The sequence below is a fragment of the Anser brachyrhynchus genome, assembly GCF_964034855.1.
Source record: "Anser brachyrhynchus genome assembly, chromosome: 2".
NCBI lineage: Eukaryota > Metazoa > Chordata > Aves > Anseriformes > Anatidae > Anser > Anser brachyrhynchus.
The window spans coordinates 116,851,510-116,877,317 of NC_137695.1; the positions used below are offsets into that span (position 1 = coordinate 116,851,510).

General features: G+C 40.2%; 1 protein-coding gene across 18 annotated transcripts in view; it reads left to right on the forward strand.

Moving 5' to 3' along the window:
- DTNA (dystrobrevin alpha) overlaps positions 1–25,808 on the forward strand; it is a 234,486-nt gene that overhangs the window by 119,131 nt on the left and 89,547 nt on the right. For all 18 annotated transcript variants that reach the window (XM_080578415.1, XM_080578412.1, XM_080578423.1 and 15 more), the window contains 2 exons: positions 15,711–15,778; positions 20,901–20,981. In XM_080578415.1, the coding sequence (XP_080434541.1) occupies positions 15,712–15,778; positions 20,901–20,981 (148 nt within the window). In that variant the 5' untranslated portion in view covers position 15,711. Of the gene's footprint in view, positions 1–15,710; positions 15,779–20,900; positions 20,982–25,808 lie in introns of those variants that run through there.

Genomic DNA, 25,808 nt, shown 5'->3' on the forward strand with positions numbered 1-25,808 from the left:
GGTTTGTCCTTCTGTCAAAGTAAGAAGCTGGGCAGGTGGCATGATAGTATTTGTTCTCTGAAACAGGGTTGTTAGAGGGAAGTATTAGCTTTAATCCAGATGGGAGTGGTTTTTCTCTGCCTACAAAAACTAAGGGGGCAAAATTCTGTTTTTGGACACTTGAGAGTACTGCATTTGTTTTTTCCTAATCCTTTGCAATATCAAAAACTGAATAGGCAAGACAAAGATTGTAGGATGTGTATTTTTGATCCTAGCAAACATATTATTCAAGCCTGATGAGCTGCTTTTTAAAATATGTTTGTATATTAAAGGTGAAGAGAAAGCATATGAAAACAGCGAGTGTTGGACTTGGTGCTCAGCATTCTTCCTCTTCAGAGTAGCTCACATAAAACTGTTCCAGGATCTGAGTTTTCGGCAATGTTGAAGAGTTTGGTTGATGTCATTAACTATTGCTAGCAGCTGCAGCAACTTCCAGGTGTGTAAAAATGTTGATTCTCCAGTTCTTTTTTAAGTTCATTAGTTCCTCATTTTTTAAGGTTTTATAAATTAATAATCTTGCGAAATTTTTAGTGATTTCTAGTCTTTCTCTCCAAGACAGTGACACACTGTAAGTCAGTAAAATTTCAGCAGATCTCTCAGAAGAAAATGTAGCTGTTTTTGTCTCAACCTTGAGTATTTTTCTTATCTAGATAACATGATTTTCAAAAGATGTATTGGTTTTCTTCCTTATATAAGGTCTTAGATGAAAAAAACATTTGAACAGATCCCATTTGTGTGTGTGTGTGTATGCCTTCGTTATTTTGACCTTATTAATGCCAGGGGTTATTTATAGCTCTATGACTGCTATGTTTGAAATCTTTGCAAGCAGACTGACTCTATCAAAAACTGCATATTTCTAAGGCTTCCAGGGTCACTGCTACTTTGGAGGAGGATCTGCTCCACCCTGCTCTCTTGTGGACCCTTTGGGACTTCTGCCCTGAGAAGTCTTCCTCATGTAGGCATCTCATGCAACTGGCAATGCTTACCTCCAAAAGCGTTGCTCTGTAGTACTCTTCTACCCCTCCTAAATCTCTGTGGTATTGTGCAGAAAAAAATGCAATTGATGATAATACTTTAAATAGCCTGTTGCTGATATAGTGAAGAATGACTGGCACTTGATACAAACGAATGGACCTGGCATTGTGGATTGGCAGTGGAAATCTTTTCAGTACATCTAGGCTGAAGAAAAATGAGGTGTACACAAGGAACACCTTCAAAAAGCCTTTTTTTTTTTACCAAATACTTCAACACCTTACAGCATCCAAGTCTGTTCCAGGCAACGATATTTGTCTTCTCTGCCTGCTATATGAATACAATTGAGTGGTAAAATTGTAAATAATTTTTTAAACGTAAAATAAAATTGTAAATAACTGGAGAAAAAGCCTCTCTGTCTTTTTAAATTTCCCTTTCTAACTCATTTGTGTTGTAAAACCACACTTCCATGGGCTTGCTTAGAACCAGGCCTGCAGCTAAATATTTACCCAATAGATTTTGTTAAATCTGTTTCGGTGCCTCTGGAAATGAATTTACACCTCTAATTCCTAAGTACCCTTTGCCTCTGGGCATATGTAGTGAAAAGCGGGTATTAGAAGAGCTGAAATAGAGTTGAGATAACTGATAACCTGAGTCAGTAGGTAATGGGTAGAGAAGAGAGCACAATCCTTTGCTTCTCCAGGGTCTGGAAATGGAACTGTTTGAGGTGAAAAGCTGAGCTGGACTTGGGTGTTTCAGGTCCTTCAGATGGTGCTTGAGAGGTATTTTGAGCGGGGTGTTGTCAGGCTTCCTGTGCCTCCCGGGTCCCTTCCAGCCCTCCCCAAGTTGGCTGTCTGGAGAGAAAGCAATGCCCATGGGGAGGCGCCACCACCCCCGTAGCAGTGGGAGAAGTGAGGAGGAAAGGCAAGCACTTCAGTGGGAAATCAGCAGCGGCACGCAGTGACAGCCCACACGGCTGGGCCTACATCCTGGGCATGAAGGACACTGTCTTCTTGGTCAGGGGACAATAAAAGGCCCTGGTCAGCTCAGACAGGCTCTTCGAGGCCCTCAGCCCTGCAACAGGCTGTATTCAGTCTCCTTGGCAGGACAAGCCCCCACAGCCAAGATGCAGGTCAGGCTGGCCACTTGCCTCACCACAAGGTGTATCAGGTAGCCCCACCTGTTTTTCTTCACTGCTTGTATTACACTGTGTTAACTCATCTCACCTATTAGTCCTGCCCCTTTTCAGCACAGTCCTGCTTCTCCTCTGCCAAATTGCTTTTGGTACTTTTGCTGACTTTGATGAAGCTCTGTGTTGCTCTTGCCTGGGATACTAACACACAGAACTCACCTGGTTTCATGATGTGGAGCCCTGTGTCTGTCTACCCCTAGACCTCTGACCCCTAGGCCCCAGCCTCTGATCCTGAATGGTTTTGACTTGGCTACCTGGCTCCAGTTTGGTCCTTTGCTCCGCCATGCTGAATACCTCTTGATAATGCTTTGTGATGGCAGAGCAAGGCTCACCATTGCTTCTCTGCCCATCACACGGGTTAGCCTTTCCCTTCTGCACATTGCAAAGGCCTTCACTGAAGGCCCGGGTGGGAAGGTGGATAGCATTCTTTTGCAGAGCACTGGGACAGCGTATACCCCTGTCCTTGCAGAGATTTGTAATCTGAGAAATGGAGGATTTTGCTCCAGAAAGTTCTGGGGGTTCGTTCTGCTTGTAGCTTGTAAGACGTAGCAGTTAATTTAGCCCAGTTCAAAAAATCACCCATCAGAATGTCTTTTACTAGGAGGTGAAGAACATCTAAGGAGGTGCTTGTACCAAAGGGCTTCACCTGCTTCCTTTTCTGCAGGAAGGAGCAGCTTCCTAACAACACTAGGCCATACTCTAGTCACCTTGTGTGACTTAATGCACTTTACTGATGTATAGTTTGTTGCACTATTGTCTTCTTTCTCGTAGGTTAAAAGGAAAGTTTGGTGATTCTTCAGTCCTTTTAATGTTTCAGCCTTTGGAGTTTGTTCAGGACAAGGAAGAGATGAGCCCAGTATCCAAAATCCAGCTATGCACTTCGCTCCCATCCTTTACTCTCCATTTACACTGCTGGCTGAGGCAAGAACAAAGTGCTTGGCTGACTCCACTACATGCTATTTTATACCATCTGATGATCTGGCCCAAAAACATTTACAGAGCCTCCATTGCACCTCATTGGAAATGCAGGGTTTGGCCTACAACATATATGTGAAAGACTTATTGGGATAGTTTTAAAAGCCACAGACTATAGGGCATTCAGCACATCTCTTGAGAGACTGTCCACAGCATAATACATCTTTCGCTTCAGAACTTCCCTGTTGAGATCCGACATTTTCTGTGTTTAAATATCACTCCTTTTATTCCTAATCAAACCCTGTGTCACACCTAATAATTCATCTCTCTCCTCAACATTAGCAGCATACAGCTGTTTCATTCGCCAGTTCACCAACGTTTAACAAAACTGTGTAAGTTTGATGTTATTCTCTTCCCAGAAATCAGACCCTCCCATCTCTGCCCTTTGATTACTTCCCCATGTCTCCTCCTTGCTCCTTCCACTCTGTCAATAGCTTTCAGACAACGTGGTGCCAAAACCAGAATGTAGTATTTGAGTGTGGTTGAACCGGAGCCAAACAAAGGGAGAAAGTCTCTTGCTTCCTGCTCTGATGTGATGCATTTGATAACACACACTACTGCTGCTTTTCTGCCAGAATACTCGGAAGAATATTAGACATGGTCTGAGAATTAAGCAAATGACACTTAAGGTGCAAATGCACTTATTCTTGTTTGCAAATATCATTAAGCAGCTTAGTTTAAATCCGCTTAAACTACTTCAAGTTTAGATGCCTCTGTACCAACGTAAGTATCTGCTGCATCTTCCAGCAGGGTTCGGTTTGGACGTGGTTTTGTCAAGGCAGCTACGTGACACTTCTGACTAACACAGAGTTCTCCTCAGTCTCAGTTTCTGTTGTTTTCTGAAGTAAACTGGCGGCTGCTTTGAAAGCAGCGCGTGGTCAGACCATCACAGCAAAGAGCAGGCTGCTGGCTCAGCAGAGGGCAATGAACAGCACTTCTGAGAGCGAAAGGGCTCTGTGCTACTTGCTGGTCCTAACTACCCAGACAAGCGTGCCTCTCACCCGTCACAGTCAGTTCAGGGACATTTTTTGATCAGCATTCAAGCCTGGAGAGGTTACTGCTCTCCCTGAGGTCCATGTGATACTCTCGCTCTTGGGGCCCAGTTTGCAGTCCCCTTGTGGACAAATACCCCAGCAGGTCTCCCTGAGGTGGTACAGTTACAGGCAGTCAGTGCCTGTTACTGAAAGTATTTGTGTGCTGGTTTACGCGCTCAGAACCAAAGCATTTCACATAAAAAATTAACGTGCAACAGTTTGCATTGGTACTTCTCTCTCCCAAATATATCATGCTTTGCAAGTTGCTGAAGGCCCTGGCAGTGCTGCAAGCTATCTTGGTTTTGCAACAACCATCCTTTCTCCTTCTTCCGTCAGCTGTGAACCTACCTGATAGTTGCTGGCCTCTCGTTTTTGGTGACCATTCTTTGAAAAATACCTACATAAATGTGCTGGATCTTGGAAATCACACTGTGACAGCTAGAAGTTCAGTGGCTGGGATTGCTCCGCTGGGTGTTATTTGTGACCGTTCACATAAAAATAGTGAGTTGTTTGTTTTTTAAAAAACTGCTGCTGAAAGTGACCATGACATAAAGACAGGGACAGGGAAGTCCAATATGGCTGTACAGTAACTTGCAGTCTTACTGATTCAATCTCACAGAGTATCCCCCAAAACTTAGAGACTGGTGGTCCTGGATTGTTACGAACCATCTGTCACAGCCAGCCTAATTAAAACCTTAACAGCTGATACCAGCTTGTGAGAAGGGAAAGGATGATGTATGCCAGATTTCCTCAGTCTCCAGGCACAAAGATCAGCATCAGCTGTGGTGGGACACAGCCATGTTTCACTTGCCTGTTGGGTTTTGGTCACCGCTCCAGCTGTGCTCTCAGGTTTGTGCTTTGCAGCGTTGACTGTGCGTCTGCACATCTTGCAGCAGGCCTCTTGTGCCCTCTTCGGTTTTCTATGGGAGGAAAAAAAGTCTTCCCTGCTGTCTGTTTTGTGGAGCAGGAACTCCGCGTCCTGTCCATGAGCTGCTGTGGAAGAGCTGTTGTATTGCTTAGCTTATATCTGCTTAATTCGCCAAACAAGAAGTAGTCAGCTGCGGCCTCCAATATTAACTTGCAAAAGGATGCCACAGTAACTGGTTTCCTAGAGCTGGGTTTGGATCCTCTTCTTCATTCATTTGTATTGAATAGCCTTGCTGAAGTCCACAGCACTTCTCCCAGGGCTATCCGGCTATCCTGCACCGGTGACAATGTGAGCTTCAGACCATTAATTGCTCCTGGCAATGGGAGACTTACAGCATGTAAACCATTTAATTTCCGTCACACCTTTAGGTGTGCATTTAAATGCAAACTTATTTTTGTACTAAACCTAGGTAGAATAATAGACCTGAGCAGAAACAGAAGGAATGAGATCCTTGTAAATGAAGGAGGTACTGAAATATTAGTCTGAGGAACTCTAGTCTGTTGTGAAACATGACAGAACCACGTACAGACCTAAAGTGCTCTGTGACTGTATCTTGACTGTTTTGACACCTCTTGTAACCTGCAGTTAGTGTTGCAAAAGTAATTTTTTCCACAAAAGCTAATGCATTCTGAGCATCCTAGAGCAACGCTTGCATAGGAGCATGTGTTTTGTCTTGACTGCCCTTAGATTGGTGTTTCTAAGAAACTAGAAACTACTTCATTTACATGAACAAAAATCTCCTTAACAAGTGTTGCGGGATTTCAAAGCACACCAGGAATCCTTGCAAACATAGCTGCCAGCCTGATGAGCTGTTCTTCTGCGGTTGTTGTTCTCCCCTTTGCTTTCTTCACATTCCCTCCTCACCATCTGAGAGGTAGAGTCAGGACACCAAAACTTCTTCAGATGAATGCCTGCTCACCAGCATATTTCTATCAGCTGAAAAGTTTATGCTGCACTGGAAGGATTTTTATAACCTAAACATTCCTTCACAATATAAGTAATAATGTTTTGTTAAAAATATTTGTCTTTGAGCATATTTTGTATATACAACAGTAACTTGAATTTAGCAGGGTCCAAGCAGTGTCAATGTGCATATCTGAGAAGAACGAACAGGATCAGTAATCATACAAAGCAAGGTATTTCTGCTGTGTCCGCTTACAGGCATCACCAGCCATTAGCTTTGCCTTCAATATTTCAAACGTTAGATCTGTTTTCTGGCTTAGTGTATAAGACTATTTGCTACATAATTATATTGTATTTCATTTTCTTCTGTACACTATCGTAATAATGATATTGCCTAATAAAATAATGTCAGATTTTAATTAGGTTAAAAGTAATTTGGTGTATTAGGTTTTTTATTTGGAAAAATAAACTAGCCGGTAGTGCATATCAAAATAGCCATTTTTTTAGTTTGCAGCGGCTTTCATTTCCTGTCATCCTGTACCTGTTGAAATAAGGGTTGTTGTGTGGTTGGGTTTTTTTGTTAATTAAGTTATTACAGCCCCTCAGCACCTTACATCTAACACTTTATTTTGTAGTGAGGATGTAAGATGCCTGATTTACCATTTATTAAATGCATAGTTTTGCAAAAATTCCCACTCCTAATAAATAGCCACACGTTATTAATCACTGAAATGAGTTAACCAGGCTAATGTGAAAAAGTATGGTAATGCTGCATGTGAGTAGTTCAGCAACTGCAGGCCTGAACTTGCTGGGAGGCAAAGACAGAATACATTTGCATCAAAGGCAGTTTTGTAACATAAGAGATTATGCTAGCCTTCTGTGGTGGGATACTTGAGGAATAACCAGTGGTGTATGAACTGACAGAAAATGTAGGTCTCCTCTGCAGTTCACTTTTACGGGAGTGTCCTGAACAGCATCTCAACATACAGCCAAATAATGAAGAGAAGAGGATGAAAGACAGAAAGATTCTTGTGGTTTTTACCCTCTTAATTCTCTTAAATTCTTTGATCCCTTGTGTTTTCTAAGTGACCTCAGTACTCTGTAAAGTTCTACATATATGTGGACATACGTTCTCAGTTATGCAGAGGATGTATGAGAGTTCACATTCATCTCGATGTCACTAAAGCCCATCTTGTAGTGGAAGGAATTCTGCCTTCTCCAAGTGCCATTTCCAAGTGCATTCCTTCTTCTATTCATTGGTTGTGTTGTGTCTTTTTTTGTAAGGTGTTTATTAAGGACAGAATAGAAAAATCTTCGAGCCAGTTCAGCAGTCCATTCCTTTTCAGCTAATACTCAGTCAGCACAATGGAGTTCAAGCATATCCTTTAAGTCTAATGGGTGTATAAAGGGTTTGCTGAATAAGGACGTATTAAAGGCAGCTTTTGTTGAACTGGAGCCTATCTGAGTTTGCCTTTCCTTTGTGTTCATTGTTAGAAGACTCCCAAATGTTTGTATTTGGCTGTAATTTCTGGTCACTTACATTTTTACAAATTTAGATGCCTCATTGCTTGGATTTTTTCCTGCTTTTTATTCTCTTATCACGTGGTACTGCCAACCTAGCTGTTATGTCTCTATTGGATATAGCAATTGTATTGCTGTACAGCTGGTGTGATCATTCATGGGTGTGCAGGCAGGTACAGAATGAGAATACAGAGACACTGATATCGATCATTATGACTTTGGACAGTTAGTATCTTAACTGAATATCTTGAGGACTGAACTGTTGTAGCTAAGGCTGCCAAATGAAATCATTTGAACAATACATATGGCACTTATTTTCCCACCACAAACTTATAATAAGACTTAGACAGGTGTCCTTAATTGTGATCTGGCACTTGAAAACAGAATTAAAAGCAGAATTAAAAGCTGAAAACAGAATTTAAAAGTTGGTGTCTGCTTTAGTCTTCAGCTGAATACAGAATACAGCTACCAAAAGGATGAAGTTGTACTTTTACCCAAGTCATCAGGCTGCTCACAGAAGGGATATGGCCAAGTAAAAAGGAGAAAATCTCCTGTTTCCTTATTCCTTGACAATAGCTAATTGCTAAAATGCCTTCTTCAGATATTGATTAGATCAGCCTGTATGTTGCTGTTACTTGCATTAAAGATCTATACTTATCCCCAAAATGCTCATAAGTTCAATAATTGCCATCCTAGTGCTATTCTTCTCTTCTAGTGCCTGCTATCACTGAACTTAAGACAAATTAGCAGCTACCACTATGAAAGAATATATGTGACCATTTTCATCAGTGCCTCATCATTCTTTCATTTGTAATTTGTTTTCCACCTTTCCCCAAATTAGTTCTTGAGGGACTTGGATTTCCATGGGAATGGTTTTAAAGAATCTTTTTTCTTAGCTATAATTCTTAGCTTTTTAGATAAAACTCAGAATATGTTTTCATGAACCAATTTGTTACAATGTTTCAGAAAACTAAAAAGTAGAAAAAGTCCAAAGGGACCTATTTCGTGCATAAAGACGAAAAAGTTTAAATTCTTCTTGGATCTCAATTGAATAATGGAAAACTCTTCTTAGCTGATAAGGTCGTTTCATCTTCTCTAAATCAATGGCTATTCAATTAATAGTTTGGATGCTGAAACTATTGATCAGATAAGGTGACAGAAGCCAGCAGCTCCCTTATTAACTAATTTGTTTGACTACTCAACAATACTTTCAGTGAAAGATTTTCCCAGTGCACGCAAAGGAGCTCAATAATTTCAACTGCCTGGGAATGTATCTTCTCCCACAGCTACCATTTGGTTTATTTAGATGTTTTTGTAATTCAAAGGAGATGAAAGTACCCACTGTCCTACAGCAAATAATCATCAAATCCCTATTTACAAAAACTGACAACTTGTATTATTAAAATTGGCAGAAGCCAGGAAATGCTTCCCAACACAATTGTATCACTGACAGCTTACTCAAATGAATTTGGGTTTAATTATGCCAGCACAAGAAGAACTGAAAGAAACCTTTGACTAAGTAGGAGTTTAATTATATGTGAAATCCTGCAACCTCCTTTGTGCCTCTACAACGGCAAATGAAAGACCTGAGAGAAGACCAGAGTACCAAAGTATCAGATATCAATTACACGCTTCCTGTGATAAAGTCCTTCTAACTTTTTACGCCCTGAGTTTCATTAAGGTTTTCCCTACAAATTATTCTTTGCCTAAGCAACTGAAAGAAATAGAATCACAAATTAGAGTGGTTAGAGGTAATCAATACTTTATTGATCCTGTTTTTTTTTTTAGTAAAATAGTATAAAAACATATGTTGAATGAAAAACTACATTTTGGGTGAAATCCAGGTCCGTGATGAGGGCATGGCAAAGCTCCCGTAACAGATTAACACATCAGACAAGCAGATTTGGTATTGAATATTGTTGACTTCTGCGTCTGAGTTTTGGAGGGTTTGTTCTTTTTCTGGAATGTTTTTAGTATAACAAAAAAAGACATGACTGTTAGCGGAAGTTATTTCTGACAAGTCCTCGGCTGTACAAAGGCTCTGAAACATCGTGGAGTATAAAGAAAATCAATACCTGCTTTATTTGTTCTAAAATATTTCATGAAACTCAGACTAAATATGATTTAAAGGTAGCATTTCAATGGGACTTTGACGAGCTGTATTTAAATCTGCACCATTTAGCTACAATCAATCGTTACTCTTTATCAGAACTATTTTATCAGAAGTGATGTCAATGAAGTACTGGAGAAAAAAAAATTGGAGCTGACTAAAATTATTTTATTGGATCATTTTATACTCTCAGAGGGTCAAAACGTATTTGAAGCATTGAACACTGGTTTTCCTGCAGTGTTTCATCCAATGGATCAGTTTCTTATAGTGCCAGGAAGGCTGACTATAAAAGCACATGGTTGGAAAAATGCATCCGAGCAATTCATGCAAGGCAGTTTTATAAAGTTTCACATATTTGTAGTAAGTCTCAAGTATTGTTTTTGTTATGTGTCTTTCATGTCTGGAGTTGTAAGATTCTCTGTTACATGAGAGAACTCCTCCTCCTTAGTTTTGCAGAGAAAAGCTGAAAGCTATACAAGCACACATAGATAGCAGAAAAATAATGGTTTTAGGATATATTCTGGCCTAATTAATAACTATTTGAATTCTTAAACTTGACAATGCCTGGTGCGCGTGGAAAATGAATGACTGGTGGTTCGCTCGCTCCCTGAAGTGAATTGTCAGTCTTGACATCCTCTGTTAAGATTCTCATTCTGTACAGTATTAAATATGAAATTAGTGTGCTTTGACTCTCATGTTTTCTATCTCCGAATTGTTCTTTTTTGCCTTAGCATCAAACTTTCCCCAATCAAATCTTTCTTTACCATTAAATTTTCCCCAATTCGTTTCTCAGACCTCCCAAATAAGATTTGCATGACACTCAAACTTCTTTGAATACTGGATGTTACGAAAATGAGTTGCAGTGGATGCCTTATAGGACATTTTTGACAGTTTCCTACTAAGGATACGGAGATCCAAAAGGGGAACTGATGAAAAATTTTTGGAAATTTTTTTCTTAAAAACGAGAGACACATTTTGCTGAAAGAATACATCAAGAGAGATTTTTTTGGGGGGGTAATATTAAAATTGCAAAAATATGACAAAATTAAGAAGAGGTGGATTTGCTGAGACTCAAGTTGAAAGTAAGCTTAGCAACAGCTTTTATTTTACTTCTTCACTGTAAAAGCTCATCTAGATAAAATACAAACAAGTACTGTAAGTGCAATGCAATTATACCTAGCCTCAGGAAAAAGCAGTGAACAATTTTATTATAGTGCCAAAGATTAGTCCTGGAATGTAAAGCTGAGAGATGCCTATTATGGATCTGCTTCATTAAAAGATGTGAAACAAGACATTCATAAGGCACCAATAAATCCATTAAGGGGAAGAGGGCTCAGAAATGGCCTTCCATGATTCTAGTTATTAACTTCAAGGATTGCTGAGGTTGGGAACTTGGCAAATACAGTTTTAGTTAGCACTCACAGTCCCTTTTAACCCTCTATTCTCTGGTCCAAATTCACTTTGAAATAAGCAGCTATAGCTCTGCTTTAGTTGGCTGAGCAGCACCCACCTACCAGGGCTGAATTTGGAGAATATGGAAGAGGGAAAAACTATGGGTTTGAAATCTTCTCTTTCATATTACATGACTTCCGCATGAACAGTGCTTCAAACCCAGCTATCGACTAGAGCTTTTGAGTTCCTCATCAAATCACTGAAAGCTAGACCCCAGCAGGCTCTTTCATTTCCAGGCATCAAAATTTCTGGAGCTGATAATGCCTGAAAAGGAATAGCGGCACTCTGATAAAACTGTCCCAAGCAATGGCAGACAAGAAGCCTGTGCTACTGAAAGATGTTACTATTGTCTAGTCAAACCTGGGTTTAAATTTCGACCAGCTGCATAGGAAATAGCATCTGATTTGTCAGTAGCATGAAGATCAACCACAGAGAAACCTGCACATTTCTCTGCATCCTAATTCCTCCAACTCTCAAAGATACCAGGGCAAATATCTAAATTGAAGTCTTCTGAAATTTCATGGTAGGAAAAGAAATAGTTGTTTAGATTGGGAGTTGAAAATTTCCACAGCAGGGAAATACAGGCTGCTTAGATAAAGGATGCTCGAGCCTTATTGATAGTCTACCAAATTCCAGAAGTGATCTTGGGATACTCACTGTTGATTTTACCAATTCTTCTGGAGCAAAACGTCCAACTAGAATTTCCATCCCAGAACATTCCCAGGCACTTCAGAGCCGCAGTGAGCACATTTGGACAAGACTCAGGCAGACAGAAGTGTTTTTCTTTTTCCTCTGTGCCAGCTGCAATGGGAAGAGCAACTTTTATGCAGTCTGCAAGGCGGGCAGGAATGTCACTGGTCAGGATTAGGAGCCTCTTGTGTCAAAGATGTAAAAATGTGCAGCTGCGTCACAGCCATCACGTGGGACTTTGTAAATTTTCCATGCCACAATTAATCAATTTCAGCATACGATTTTCCTCGCTGGCACACTTCCTGACTCCCTGTGGCACTTCATCTGTCACAGATGAACAAGATGGGGATTTGTCGAAGTGTTAATGGGGTGGCTTTTCTCAGAGTCGTCAAACTGAGCACGTATGTGTGTGTCACATTAGTAATTTTTGACAGTTTCCTATTAAGTTTACAGAACACTCAAGTAGGGAGCTCCTTCTCCAGGTAAACAGGCAGTTACCTCTTTTTGTGTTTTGGAGCTAATGATTTAGTGGTAGCAGGCATTGCTTTTACCAAGCACGGGCAGTAGCTCAAGAACTAGAAATACACTAATTACAAGGGGGATGATTAGAACAGAGGTTAATAAAATAAGCTATTTATCCTAGATACACTAAAGCAAGAAAAAACACTTATGTGAGACAGAAGTTATTATATTATTCGTAAATCAAAGCGGCACAAAGGAAAGAAAAATAAGGCATGTAGTTCTCACCTTATGCGTATAAACTATTCCCTCCCAGATTTTATAAACAAATAAAGTATACTAAAAAATGAGCCAACTATGCTTCTGATACATGACAAGCATGAAGATGGAATTGCACATGAAACGGCTCAAATCAGACTAAGCTATTTGTTTATTGATTGTTTTCCCTCAAGCTCTGCGGATGTTATAAAAGATTTCAGCTCAAAGCACCAGTGGACGTGAAACATTCACGGTATCTTTTTCAGAGGCTGGAAACCTTATGTTTGGAATGATTTCTGCTCTAGAATGTCTGTAATATAGTGAAGCCTTAATACCTTGCTAATCAGTACATTACTAATTAGCCCATGACAAGAATTTTAATTAGATGCACAGTAGGTGTTCTCCCTACCTGCAGTGGAGGAGTTATTTCTCAGGAGAAAAGTGAAGGGAAACAGATAGTGGAAGGGATCAAGAGAAGACAAATATGTCTTTTCTACTCTGGGAAGAGTATACATGAATTAATATTTTTAAAAATTATGTCTCTGATAATTTATTCTGTTTTGTAAAGTATAATAAAGTTCGCTTTGTGATTTGCTTTTTTTCCCTGTAGAACAAAAAGTACTTTTTTTCTGTGAATTGACATCTGTTGTAAGCCAAATGAGAAATATCAGAACGTGATTATAGTCAATTATGCTCATGGCCAGCCCCAAGGACTGAACTGAGAACATTGCCACCTCAAAGTACAAGTCTTTGTACTCTGAGTTTAAGAGCTGAGCTTCGTATCTGCGAGCTGGAGCAAGGAGGTATTCAAAAAATGTGTAGATGTGGTGCTTAGGGACATAGGTTAGCGGTAGACTTGGCAGTGCTAGGTTAACGGTTGGACCAGATTGTCTTGGAGGTCTTTTCCAACCTAAGTGGTCCCATGATTCTGTCATTCTAAGGTGAACAAGCTTAAAAAGGGAAATGCACAAAACCCATGACCATCGTCATTAGCTGAGCAGTGGCTCGGGTGCATTCTAGAGTTAAAAATGTGTAAGAAAAGCTTGGAAGGTAAAGATGAATGAGTTCCTATCAATGGGAACTCAAAAATAATAATTATTGAGCAACATTGTCTGTCTTTCTTTTTATTTCTATCCGGAAAAGATGCAAAGAAGGGATAGAGGATACTTCCAAAAATACTGCCACCACTGATGTTCTCATTAGCTTAATGGCATATATGCTGTTGCAGAGAACTTCAGGATTGTCATTTTGGATGAAGGTTTTAAAATCTGAAAAATATCTACTGCAGTGAGAGTCTTTCAAAGTTATTTGTATTTATCTACACATAACTCAGGCTTCCATAGGGAGGCCGTTGTGAACAACTCTACAAATAATAAAAGTTAATCTAAAACTGTATTTGCTGTGAAGTATTCACTCAACTGTCCTGCCTGATAAAAGATGCTCTTTTCAAATGGCTTTATTAACCCACCTGTCGTAGGAGAGCTGGTGGTTTTCCATAGCAAGTTTGTCTACTGCTGTAAGTTCTTTTAGAAGGAGAAAGGGGTGGGAGATTCGAGCTGGGGTTAGTGGGATTACCTAATTTTTCATCTTTTATGGGCAGAGAATTAAGGCTGATGCAGGGACAAACAACATTCCTATTTAGGATGCAGGCTGGGGATCTTAAGGTATATCTCATTTTGCAGATAGATGTGAGCCTTCCCTGACACTTCTCCACCAGCAAGACGTGAACGAGCTTCAGATCAGGGGCTGCGTGGCCACCTCAGTAAAGCTCTGTATTGAAAGCTGTTATCTCTGCAGAAGGGCAGGCTATATTAGCTGCAGCTTAATGCCATGCTACACACATCCGTATCACTCCCAGCCAAATTAGAGCATGAGTGAACTTGAATATACCTGCAAACACGCTGCAGCCGTACCCTTTGTCCTCCTCCTAGTGGGGCTGCTGCTCACATCACAAAACGTCCACTGTAAATAGCACTTTAGTGGAGCCTTTATCAGTACTCTGAGAACCGAATAGACTATTTGGAAAAGACAGCTATAATGTAGCAGCACTTCATTTGAACAGTGCATTATGGAAGAAAAAAAAAAAATCAAAAAACTCTTATGTGATTGCCTTCCTTTCTCCAAGAAGTAAAAGGAAACTGGTCTTCCATCCTGAGCCCTTTGGTGGGCAGATGGTAGCCTTCAGCATCCAATACTTTCATCCTTCCTATTAAATACATGTGTGGGTTTGCTACTGGAGACAGTGGTATATTTCGGATTGTGTTTCTCTACAGAGTATCTCTTTTTTTATCCCAGGTGGCCCAATGTTATCTCACACAATCTAGTTGAGATAAGGGTGTAGATTAAAATGCAGGTCAGAAGCCCTAACCGGGCTTGGCAGGGAGGGAAAGATTTTGGTTTGCTAGAGTAATTATCCATAGGAAGTGGTGAAGCTGACACTGGTTTCATTTTTTGAGTGCTGCTAAAGGCGTTTGTCTTTATTCTGGAGGCTTTAGTCTTTTCCAGTTTGAATGCTGGCTGTGAAGGAAGCTGTTTATTCTCTCTCCAGAAGTAGCACTCTTAGTAATATTCTGAAGACTTGGATATCTGAGAACTGAAGGAAAAAATATCCTTACTTCTGAGCCTTTTACTGGGACTCATTTAATCAGAACCATACTGTCTTGAATTTGAATGAATATTTGGAGTGTAGTTGCTTGAGTAAATAGAGGTGTTATATGGATTTAGTTGCTGTTGTGTTATTTTTTGTTTCTGTTTCTTCCACCCAGAACTGGCAAGAAAGACATTTTCTAAACTATAAAATAATATCTGAATCTTTTATGATGTCTTCACTCTTATATAACTTAAACTGAAGATTCCTTATTTAAGAAAACCTAAATTGAATTTCAGAGCTTGTGTTATGTAAGTCAGTCAGTTACATCAAGCGGAAAAACGAAACATTGCCTTTGGGAGAGAGAGAGAGGGAAAACAAATGCTTGAAAGAAGAGTCTAGGGAATGGAGGACAATTTTGGGACCAGCTTCCCCACAAACGATGCCACAGAGAGGCTGGCAAAAGGCACTGGGTACATTTGGAGCACCAGTCAACCTCAAAGGTTCACCGGGATCGATTCTGGATGCTTAAACACGTATGGTCAGCCTGGGAATAATGCTCAATATTTTCACATGATTTTGTCTTCCAGAATGATTGAAGATTGCGGGAAAAGAGGAAATACCATGGCAGAAAGAAGGCAGCTGTTTGCAGAAATGCGTAAGTACTTCCTAGAAATTTCACTGTGGTAGACCATGCCAGTTGCAATGCAATGTCAGTAAAATTTATGTAAGCTTTCCATCTCAAGTAACTGATACTTTTGTTTCACAGAAAGTTTAATATTGTGAGACCAAAACTACAGGAAAATGGGCTGATTTGACCAAATAGCAGGGGAAAGGGATTTTCTACGCCAGCTTATATATTTTTCTACACCATATTGAATTATGTTAATCAATGGCTTCTTGAGACAAATATGCTGAAATACACAGGTATCAATGAAGAGGGAAAGAAGGTCTCCAAAACACTATATTTGGGGTGTGTGTTGCGGGTTGACCCCAGCCAGCTGTTAAGCACCCACCCAGGCACTTGCTCACTCCCCTCACATCCCTCAACAGGAAGAGCAAAAGCAAAAAAACTTGTGGGTTTAGATGAAGACAGTTAAATAAGTGGAGGAAATAGGAAAAAAAATATATATATGTATAAAAAAGTGATGCAAAGGCAGTCACTCACCGTCTCCCAAAACCAGACCAATAATCAGGCAGTCTTCAAGCAATGTCTATCCTGGAAGACAAAACTCCCCATCCTCTTCTTCTACCTCTGGCTTTTATTGCTGAGCATGGCCCTGTATGATATGGACTACTACCCCTTTAGCCAGTTCAGGTCAGCTGTCCTTGGTGTGTCCCCTCTCAGCCTCTTGCCCACCCGAAGCCTACTCACTGTTGGGGCAGAGTGGGAAAAAGAGAACCTTGATGGTCTTCAAGCACTGCTCAGCGATAGCTAAAACATTGGTGTATTATCAACACTATTTTAACCACAAATCAAAAAGATAGTGCCACGCAGGCTGCTATGAAGAAAGCTCCATCCCAGCCAGGCCCAGTGCAGGGTCTCATATAGAACATAGCCCACTTCAGTGCATTTTTTATATTTTCTAGTGAAGCTTTTTTGGTCCCCACAGAACAGTGTGTCATCGGTGTGCTATACTAACAATCCTCCTGCTATTCTTTGGAAGTTGTCTCTTATTTCTCTTAGAAACAAACCACCATTTTCAGGGAAGTTGTATTATGTATGAAGTTTGAGACCGTCACCTTTTTATTAGATTTACCAACGTTTTATCCATAATTAGTAAGCTTCCTATTATTTGTCCCACGCAATATAGTAAAAATGATAGAAAAAGTGATACTTTGATTTTTATGAATATTTATTTTTCAAAATATTTGACCTGGTTATCACTAGGAGCTGGTTGCCCATTCTGTTCCATTTATCAAGACTTCAGTTCTCTGAACTCAAAAGTAACAAGGCCGTAATGGAACAGGGAATTAATGGGACCAGAGCAACCGTGCACACTGAAAGGCCAGGTCTGTGCTGGTGAATCAAATGTGGCAGGGACTGTTCGGTTCCCAGGGGCACCAAATGGCCTGCATCTGTGATCACGAGCTCTCCGAAATAAGGACTTCTCATTCAGCTAGCCTGTTGGGAATGTTCTTGGCCCATTCCATGATGTCCACTAGCTTTGTTGTGCTCTGTACTTCTTTCAATACCACACAAGGGTTTCTGTTGTAACTCAGATGGGTATTCCTCTTATCCCTTTGGTACAACATCTTAGACCAGTGGAAGGAAGGAATACTTTTTAGCTAGAAGGAAAAAAAAAAGAAAAAAAAAAAAGATGATGCATTTCTCCTTTACCATAACATAGTATACTTTTAATTACAATTATACGGAGGACTTCAGCTTGTATCAGCTCAAGTCAGTGGCAAAAATACCACTAACTTCAGTCTGTTTGAAATGCATCTGAACTCCTAAACCAGGAGATAATTCCTTAAGAATTTTCAGTGGGGGTTTATGGTTTGCTCCCACAGGGTTGAAGGCTGCTTTGTTGTTCTGGGTTGTTTTGAGGGAATTAAGGCAGTGCTGGGAAAATTGACAATGAGTAGTTGGAGAATGAGGAGGGATTATTTTCCCATAGCCTACACAAATAGTTATTTTTCTTTCACATTTTAGTATTTTGACATATTTACTTGTGTCTGGTTTATCTCATATATGCCTGCCTTTCCTATTTGCCTGCCTTTGTTCCTACTACTGCTACACACGCACACAGAGAACCAGGTTCCAACCAGATAAAAAGATAGAGGGGAAAATACATTTCTTTTGTGTGTAATAAACTAAATATGTTTTAGGCAAAGAAACGTTCACATTCATAAAATGCTCAATTTTGCATGTTGAGATACTGTGGGTATAAAGGGTGTGTTGCACTGAAACAGAAACTCATCCTATTGTCATTGAATTCAGGTCCCCTCAGCTGTGCGCAAGCCCACAAAGTCCATGCTGAACAAAAATCAGGCACTCAACATACCCTACATACCCTGGGTCATGCAAAGTTTCCTAATGTTGTGAAAAAACATAAGTTTCTGGTAGAAAGTTGAAATCCAAACCTGCCCATGTTAGATGAAAAAAGTAAATGATGTAGAGGAGTTTGCCAGTGTTTTAGGTTCTTGTGGTAATATCTGCAAGCCTGTGATTAAAACCCCACTATGTTTTTAGAAAGTGGATCGTGTTCCAGACAGCACCAGACAGCAAAAAAATCGAATTGTGCATGCCTTTGTAGGAAGCTTGTTCTGAACAAAGAGTAGATGGATTGGACTCTCACTTCAGATTTGAGGCAGCGTATGATTTCCTCTGTAATTAGAGACATTTAGTTTGACTTTTTTCTTTCCTTTTCTTCAGAAGAAGCATCTTTCTAGTTCCCAATTACAAACCTTTGTGAATTAGTATCATAACCAATATCATATTCTGTAGAGTTAAAGTTTAGATTGAATCTTATCTCTCAAGGTGCACCACTGGATGTCAAATCAGTAGGCTACCCTTAGTCGTACCTGACATGCTCATATATCCAGACTGCTCTGATGAAAAAAAATCAAAATGTACGTTATGGTAGTGCTGCCAGCACATATTACCAAGCATGAAGACAGCAGCCAAGGGCTCAATGTATCCTTTTATTATTTTTGAGAACTGCCGACAGTATTACCTAGACGAGAATATTCAAAAGAAACAGTGAAACACTGCCAGTTGGCAAAGAGAATGAGAGGCCACTGGCAATCCTGTAGGCAAGTTACAAATTCCCAGTCTCATTTGCCATGCTCAGTCCCACACATCTTTCCACATATTTTTCAGCGCTCTCCATGTAAAATGAAGTCATGTTTCTACAGAAGTTATTTGACAAATGGATCTCAGACTGTGGTAAAATGTGAATCATGATAAAATTAAGTAGTATGTTCCACAGTTTTATCAACAGAAACACCTCCTCCCAAAGTAACACAATTCAGTGTGTGCAAATAGTAGGGGAAAAAAAGCAACAGTACTGCCTACAGTTTTGTGTATTTGGAATTGATACTACAACCTAGAAAGTACAATGAGCCAGTTTCACTTTGCTTTGAACCTGTTCATCTTATTAGAATGCTGAAGTTTTATAAAGGAGCTTTGGGAGCTTTTATTAGTGTCTTTCACTAAAGTTAAGAGGGAAAAAAGTTAAGTTTGTATTACTCATTGGTCCTACTAAAAAAGGAAAGATTTGTTGTTGCAAGTGTTATCAACTCTCCTTCACCAATAAAGGAGTTTTCCAAAAGCTGTCAGTGGGGTACTAATGCAGAAGAGAAAAACTGTAATTCAGCAATAAGACTATGATGAAAAAAAATAAGGCTTTGCAGACCTGATGTGAAGTAGTTAAAGATAGCTTCTTCCAGGAACAGATGGTGTTAAGACAACCAGCTGGCAGAAGGGAGTAGCTGAGAGCCCCGGGAAGATGGTGTGGGACAATGCGGTCAGGAAAAGAGCAGAGTCTGGGGAGAGGGAAGAGTATCACTCTCATTTTCATCTCACGGGGTAGAGCACATGTGAAATATTCGGGTCCAGAGGGTGCCAGATTGTTTAAGAAAGTGTGGGTGAACGAGGCTGACATGGCCATACGTGCAGCAGTGAAGCTGAGTGGCCAGTCCAATAACATGAAGAGGAATTTTAAAGAAAGCCTTTGGGAAATGGGTGAAAGCAGAATAGGGCCATATTTCACTTGTATGGATGTGTTTCATTTGGACAGTTCCTTGAGAAGCCCTGGTTTTGTAGGTTGGTACCGTTCCTGCAGAGGAGGCTGCTCAACTGAACAGAACGGTTTTTACTCTTTTATTCTAGGGCCAACCACAATGAGAAAACAAACATGCAAAAGCTCAATTGTACATCATTCCATGAAATGTGTGGCACAATTAATAAGCAGTCTCGCATCTCATAGGCCATATTGTAGCTACGCAGCAACACTTCTTGTGTAAGACATACCAGCCAAGAAGGAGCAACATTTAAATAACAACCTACTCATCAACTTTTTGAGACTTCTGGAAAGCGTAGCGAATGATACACACCAGCAGTATGCCTGAAGACACCGTGCCAGATTCTGCCCCCCATCCCGGTCCCTTTCTGCTGCTCTTTCACATGGAGTAGCTACCAGTCAGCTCCTACCCGTATCTCCTGGACAGCTGCTCTGCAAATGCTGCCAGGTCTTTAAGCTGGAGAGGCCAGGGCCAAGCTGCATGTGAGCCAGGGAGCTGGCTCGGAGATCTCCGTTGCAGAGAACATACCTCTGCGAAACGGAGGATGCCCCACGCTCCTTGCAGCATTTTTGCCCCCTTCTGCAGATCGCTATCAGCCCTTTAGTTATGGCATGATATTGTTTCTAATTTGGTTTGCTGGCAATACCTTGTTCTGATCCGGCGTGTCTGCCAAAGATATTTGTTATGAGCTTTGTTGTTAAATATTAAAATTAGATGGAGGTTTTCCCTTCTGTTGGAGCCTGGCCAGTGTGTCTTTTAGCCTGCAGCTTGACCAGATTGTTCTTCAAAGTGACAGACACAGTGGGCTGACTATTCCTTGCCTTCCTTCATAAAAGTCTTTTAACACTGTAGCTCCTACTTTTCCCCATCTTTCTGCCCTCCCCTCACTGATCTCCCTGCAAAGGAGATAACCTTGAAAATAATTATACAGAGTCGGCTCCTGTGTCCTCTTTGTTCTCTGGCTTCCCCGTTATCAAAGGTACACATAGGTTATATTCCATACAAATTTTGCTGTTATTCTCTTCCACTAGGGGCTCAAGATCTGGATCGCATTCGTTTGTCCACCTACCGAACAGCGTGTAAGCTCAGATTTGTTCAGAAGAAATGCAACTGTAAGTATGTCAGCACTTCCTTCATACACTATTGCAATTAGCTGTCCGTCGCACTCCACGGTCTGTCCCTCAGATCCATCACAATAAAGAACAGTTGGATCTGGCGTGGCAAAAAAAGCCACTAACCAGAGTACCTGGGCAGATTTTAAATACTGGCTTATTTAGGTAAGGATCTTGTCACACATATGCCCATGATTCTGTCACAGAAGTGTGGGTCTTCACGCAAGCCACAGCTTTAATTAATATGTATGCTGACTACATTCTCCAATTTTCTTGTAAATCATATTTGGGAGTTCCAGCAATCCTGCAAATTAAGTGTTTTTATAGCAACTCTGTGAAGGAGAGATGGTGATTCTAGCCTATTTGGCTAGTAGCCAAATCTGTGCAACATTAGTCGGCCCCTTTTTTCCAGGAGGTCGGCTGGAGAGATCCCTTCCAAGAGGAGGAATCTGCTTGTAATCCCTGCATGTCGTTCTTCCACCTTCTAGGCTTCATTCCTGAGAAGTTTCCCGCTTAATTAGTGATCTTTTTAGCATTTCTTCTGAGATTCTGTCTGTCTTCCTTTACAGCTTCAACTTCTATGAACACATTCATGAGAAAAGCTATAAACTTTAATGGAAAAATGCATATAAAATCTGTAATGGATTGTATCATTTGTTCTCTGTCTGAAATATTGTGCAGTTACGTAGAATGGTGGGTTTGGATTTATGTGCTTTACTGGGCCTTTCCACACTAAGTTTAATTAAAAAAAAATCCTACCCATGGGAACTCATGTCAGCAGTAACAGGAGGGAGAGGACTAATGCAGAGAAAACAAGTTTTTTGGTTTTCACGTTTAAACTAGAGTGATAGCTTGGCTACACTTTGTGTTACGGGCAGTGGTAAATACATTAAGAAATGCTCAGTGTAGATAGGGATTACCCGCCTGGGACAGAGTTCCTAGTTCTGAGCCTACATCCATCTGTGTTACAGAAATATTTAATTTATGCTGTCCAAACATACTAGAGTGGCCAAGCTGTGGCGGAAGACTTTGGAGAGTATTTATTAGATAATTAGCTACAGAGTTGGTCTTTCAGTCACCTCTCCAGCACACTTCTAATATTTTTAATTTGTGTTTAGCTGAAGTAAGATTCGTATCACATTGTAAGCAGGCTGCCAGACATAAAATTTAGGAGGGTTTTAGTACCTGCCCAGCAGCTGTCTTCTGCCATTCAAAAGGAAATGTATCAAAAGACACATTTATGCTGCATTCAGTTGTTAATTTTATTTTTTTTATATTTTATGCTTAAGTGGATGAAATTTCCACTTCATTTTCATGGTTATAGTTCAATAACTTGAAGTGACAGAGATATCTAATGAAGTTCATACTGATAGCAAAGTTGTAGCACTAATTACTTTGATAACTGTTAATGAAGCAAATGAAAAAAACAAACGTAAAGGTGCAATAGCCTCATAGTTGGGAGTGGCTGGCTAATTAAAAATATTGGTTGTTAATCTTAACTTTGTTCCTCATGTTTATCAAGTGGGATCTGCTTACGTGGAACTTTTCCTTCTGTTCATCATGTAGTGAACAAATGCACATGCCCTTCAGTTTGCCAGTTTGTGCCAAGTCCCTCATGGACACTGCTTGCCTTCTGGTTACCACTGATGAGCTAGGAGAATAATTTCCATTGCTCTGGAATGGGATGAGTTGCACACATCTTTTCACCATGAAGTACAGTTTTCTTCGCATTGCTTCTGTCTGACTGCTGTTCTTCCAGATGGGTTACTCTTACTAGTAGGAAGAGACGTCATTCATTTACCCGATGTGATTTCAAGCAATGGCTGTCCGATGCAGAGCTTCTAAGCAGAGAGCCACTGAACCAAGAGCTGCCCTGAAATGGTTAATATCAGACCTCCTGCTCATGTCAGTGACTCTTTTTTATTTCCTACAGAAATTGCCATTAAGCAGCACCCAATAATATGTTCAAGAGGAAAAAAAAAAAAAAGTGACATTGGGAAAAAAACCCTTCTGCTGCATGTGAGATGTTTCATTTAGGGGAGGATATAAAAAGAAAAAGCTCTAAGGCAGTCCCACTCCACTCCCCGTGGATAGCACCTCCTGTCACTCAAGCCATGCTTTCAGCTGTGCTCTCCTGCCCTGCCTCGACCAGCTTTTCACTCACTTATGCCAGCCACGGCTCACTGGGAAAAAAATTGCTCGGAAAAAATGTATTTAAGGGGTTCTTTAAAAGAACTAATTTAATAAATTGCAGGAGCTGCTCTTGGCTGCAGGCTGGAGGTGTATGAGGATGGAAGCAAAGAGCTGCTTTGAGTGCCAGAAGTGGCTCTTCCAAGAAAAGCAGAGCAGAGGTTTTATTAACACCAGCTTTTTTACCCAAAGGTGCCCATTAGCATAGAACAGTGTGTGACAGTCCTGGGATATCAGGCAGCTACACTTATCGCAAACAATGCAATGTTTGTTTCTGCTGTCTTTAATGCAGACAGACACAGGCACATCTCCTTGTCTCCCTCTGTGAATTCTTCTCTCACTACAAAAGAGTGTTTTGCTGAAACCTTCATCAGAAGAGTGGGTTTTTCTGGTGAGGTAAGCGCTGTGTAACGGGCGAAGATGCGCTGACAGTCTAAGGGCTGTTCTCTCTTGCAGTATCTCTCCTTAAACTAGTTAGACTATGTGGCCAAAATTATAGGGGAGGTGACAATTTACCACCATTTACCAGAATGCCACTACATACGTCATGCTCTGAATACTAACACTTGTTGATCAACTTAATTGCAGTATTGAATTATTTCATTTTCACAATAGGAAGATAACTAAAGATACATAGCAAACATTCTTCAAAACTGCAAATATATGTCTTTGTGATAATTCTATAAAACTTTAGGAAAACTACTGTGCATGTGAAAAGTGTTTCTTTTATAGAAATCTCTCTGAGCATTTAAACCAACAGCCAGTTTAAATAAAATCAGCAGAGTGAGAAAAATCAATACCAGTCATTGCAGTTCTTTGTCAAACAGGATGGAATTGAAATCAGTCCAGCTTAATTCTTCAGAGAAGCAAGAAATTCTTCATAAAGAGTCAGAAAATATGTACATAAATTTGAAAAAAAAAAAGGCAATGCTATCTTTTAAAGAAAGCTTCCTTCAGATTTAAGCATTCTCCTTTTCCTATGTTGATGCTACCAATGAATAACAATAACATTTACAAATCATTGGTGGCACACCTCTGAAATCTGCTAGTGCCCAAATGTGGAATGCAATCCATGACATCCCAAATTCTACATGCAGGAATTCCAAAACCTGGGAAACTTTACTCGTGCAGCATGAATATAAACTCACTTAATGCTTCCCTATTTCTGATTACAATTTCCAAGCACAGAAGTAATGAACAGACAAACTCTGTCGGTAGTGTAGGTACCTTTGAGGATATGTGGGGTAGAGAAAGAGATTATTACGTGCTACTTGCTTATTAGTTTGCAGAACTCCTGTAGAAATAGAGCTATTGCGATAGCAGTAGTCTTCTCTTAATCATAAAGACTAGCACAAGATGTAGATACCTCTTCTGTAAAAAAAAAAAAAAAGAAAAAAGAAAAAAAATCAAAGAAAATTTGATGCTAAAAAGAAAAATCTTGAGAAGATCTTGAGACCGGGGCATGAATAATTTCAGATGAATTCCAATAGTCTTGGAGAGATGGACCTCAAAAAAAACCCTACTGCTGGTTGCATCATCTTTAGGTCTAAGAATGTAAAGCGGGAGCATGTGAGCTGACCATGGCTGCTCTACTGGGTCTTTGTGTTGAATGTAGTCTCAGAAATAACAGCACCCTAATCATCTGAGGTTAAATTTCATTATCTGGGATAATCAAAACAGACAGGAAGCAGGTGCAGAAACCTGATCAAAAGTGCTACATGTTTATTGCAGTCTGTACTGTGCAAAATGTACAAAATGCAGCTAGCTGACTACTTCATCACCTAGATTTCCCAGTGTGCTTTAAAGGAGAACCTAAATAGTGCCCACTGTCAAGGGGGCAGATGGAAAAACTACAGATGAGCAAATACGAGCACTATGAGGTCTGCAACAGTCACAGAACTTGAAAACCCTACAAACCCAACGTTGCTCAAAGTCAATCATTAGGGTGTTGTACTTTGCTTGACCTCCTGTGTGTTGAAATAGGTTTTGAAGCATGCAATGTACATTCTCACCATGCAAGGAAGATGCCATCTTAACTTACAGCTCTCTATCCATAGCATTCAGACACAGAAGAGTAATAAGGCTTTCCTAAAAGAAGGCGTGAGTGACCGATGGCAGCAGCTGCATGCATCTTTCAACATTCACGTATTCAGGAAACACGAAGAAGTATGATTTGTAGTAATCCCCAGTCATCATTGTTCTGTTGGTTTATTTTAATATTTGATTTCCAGTGAATTTATTAAAACCGATTTGTTTATACAGAAAAACAATCTGAGATGAAATACCATGTTCACATGCAAATTCCCTCTGGGCTATGGTGGCAGCAGGAGTGGAACATAACAACATATCATAATCAAAGCCATTATACAATTAAACATCACTCACTAATACAGAGCTGTACAGCTGGAAAACTACTGCTGTCCTTAATGAACTTTTCTGAACATGTTGTGAGATTATTCTATGACTCTGGCTGCAAAAAGCAAATTTTGCTGATTTCCCTAGATCAGAATAAATCATTGGCAGTTGAAAGCTTGAATCTAAAGCCATGATGATGATTGTAATATACGGCTTAATTAATGCAAACAAAAAGGAAGCTTCTTTCTCTGACAGTTTAATCCCAACACTTTAGGGTTTCAG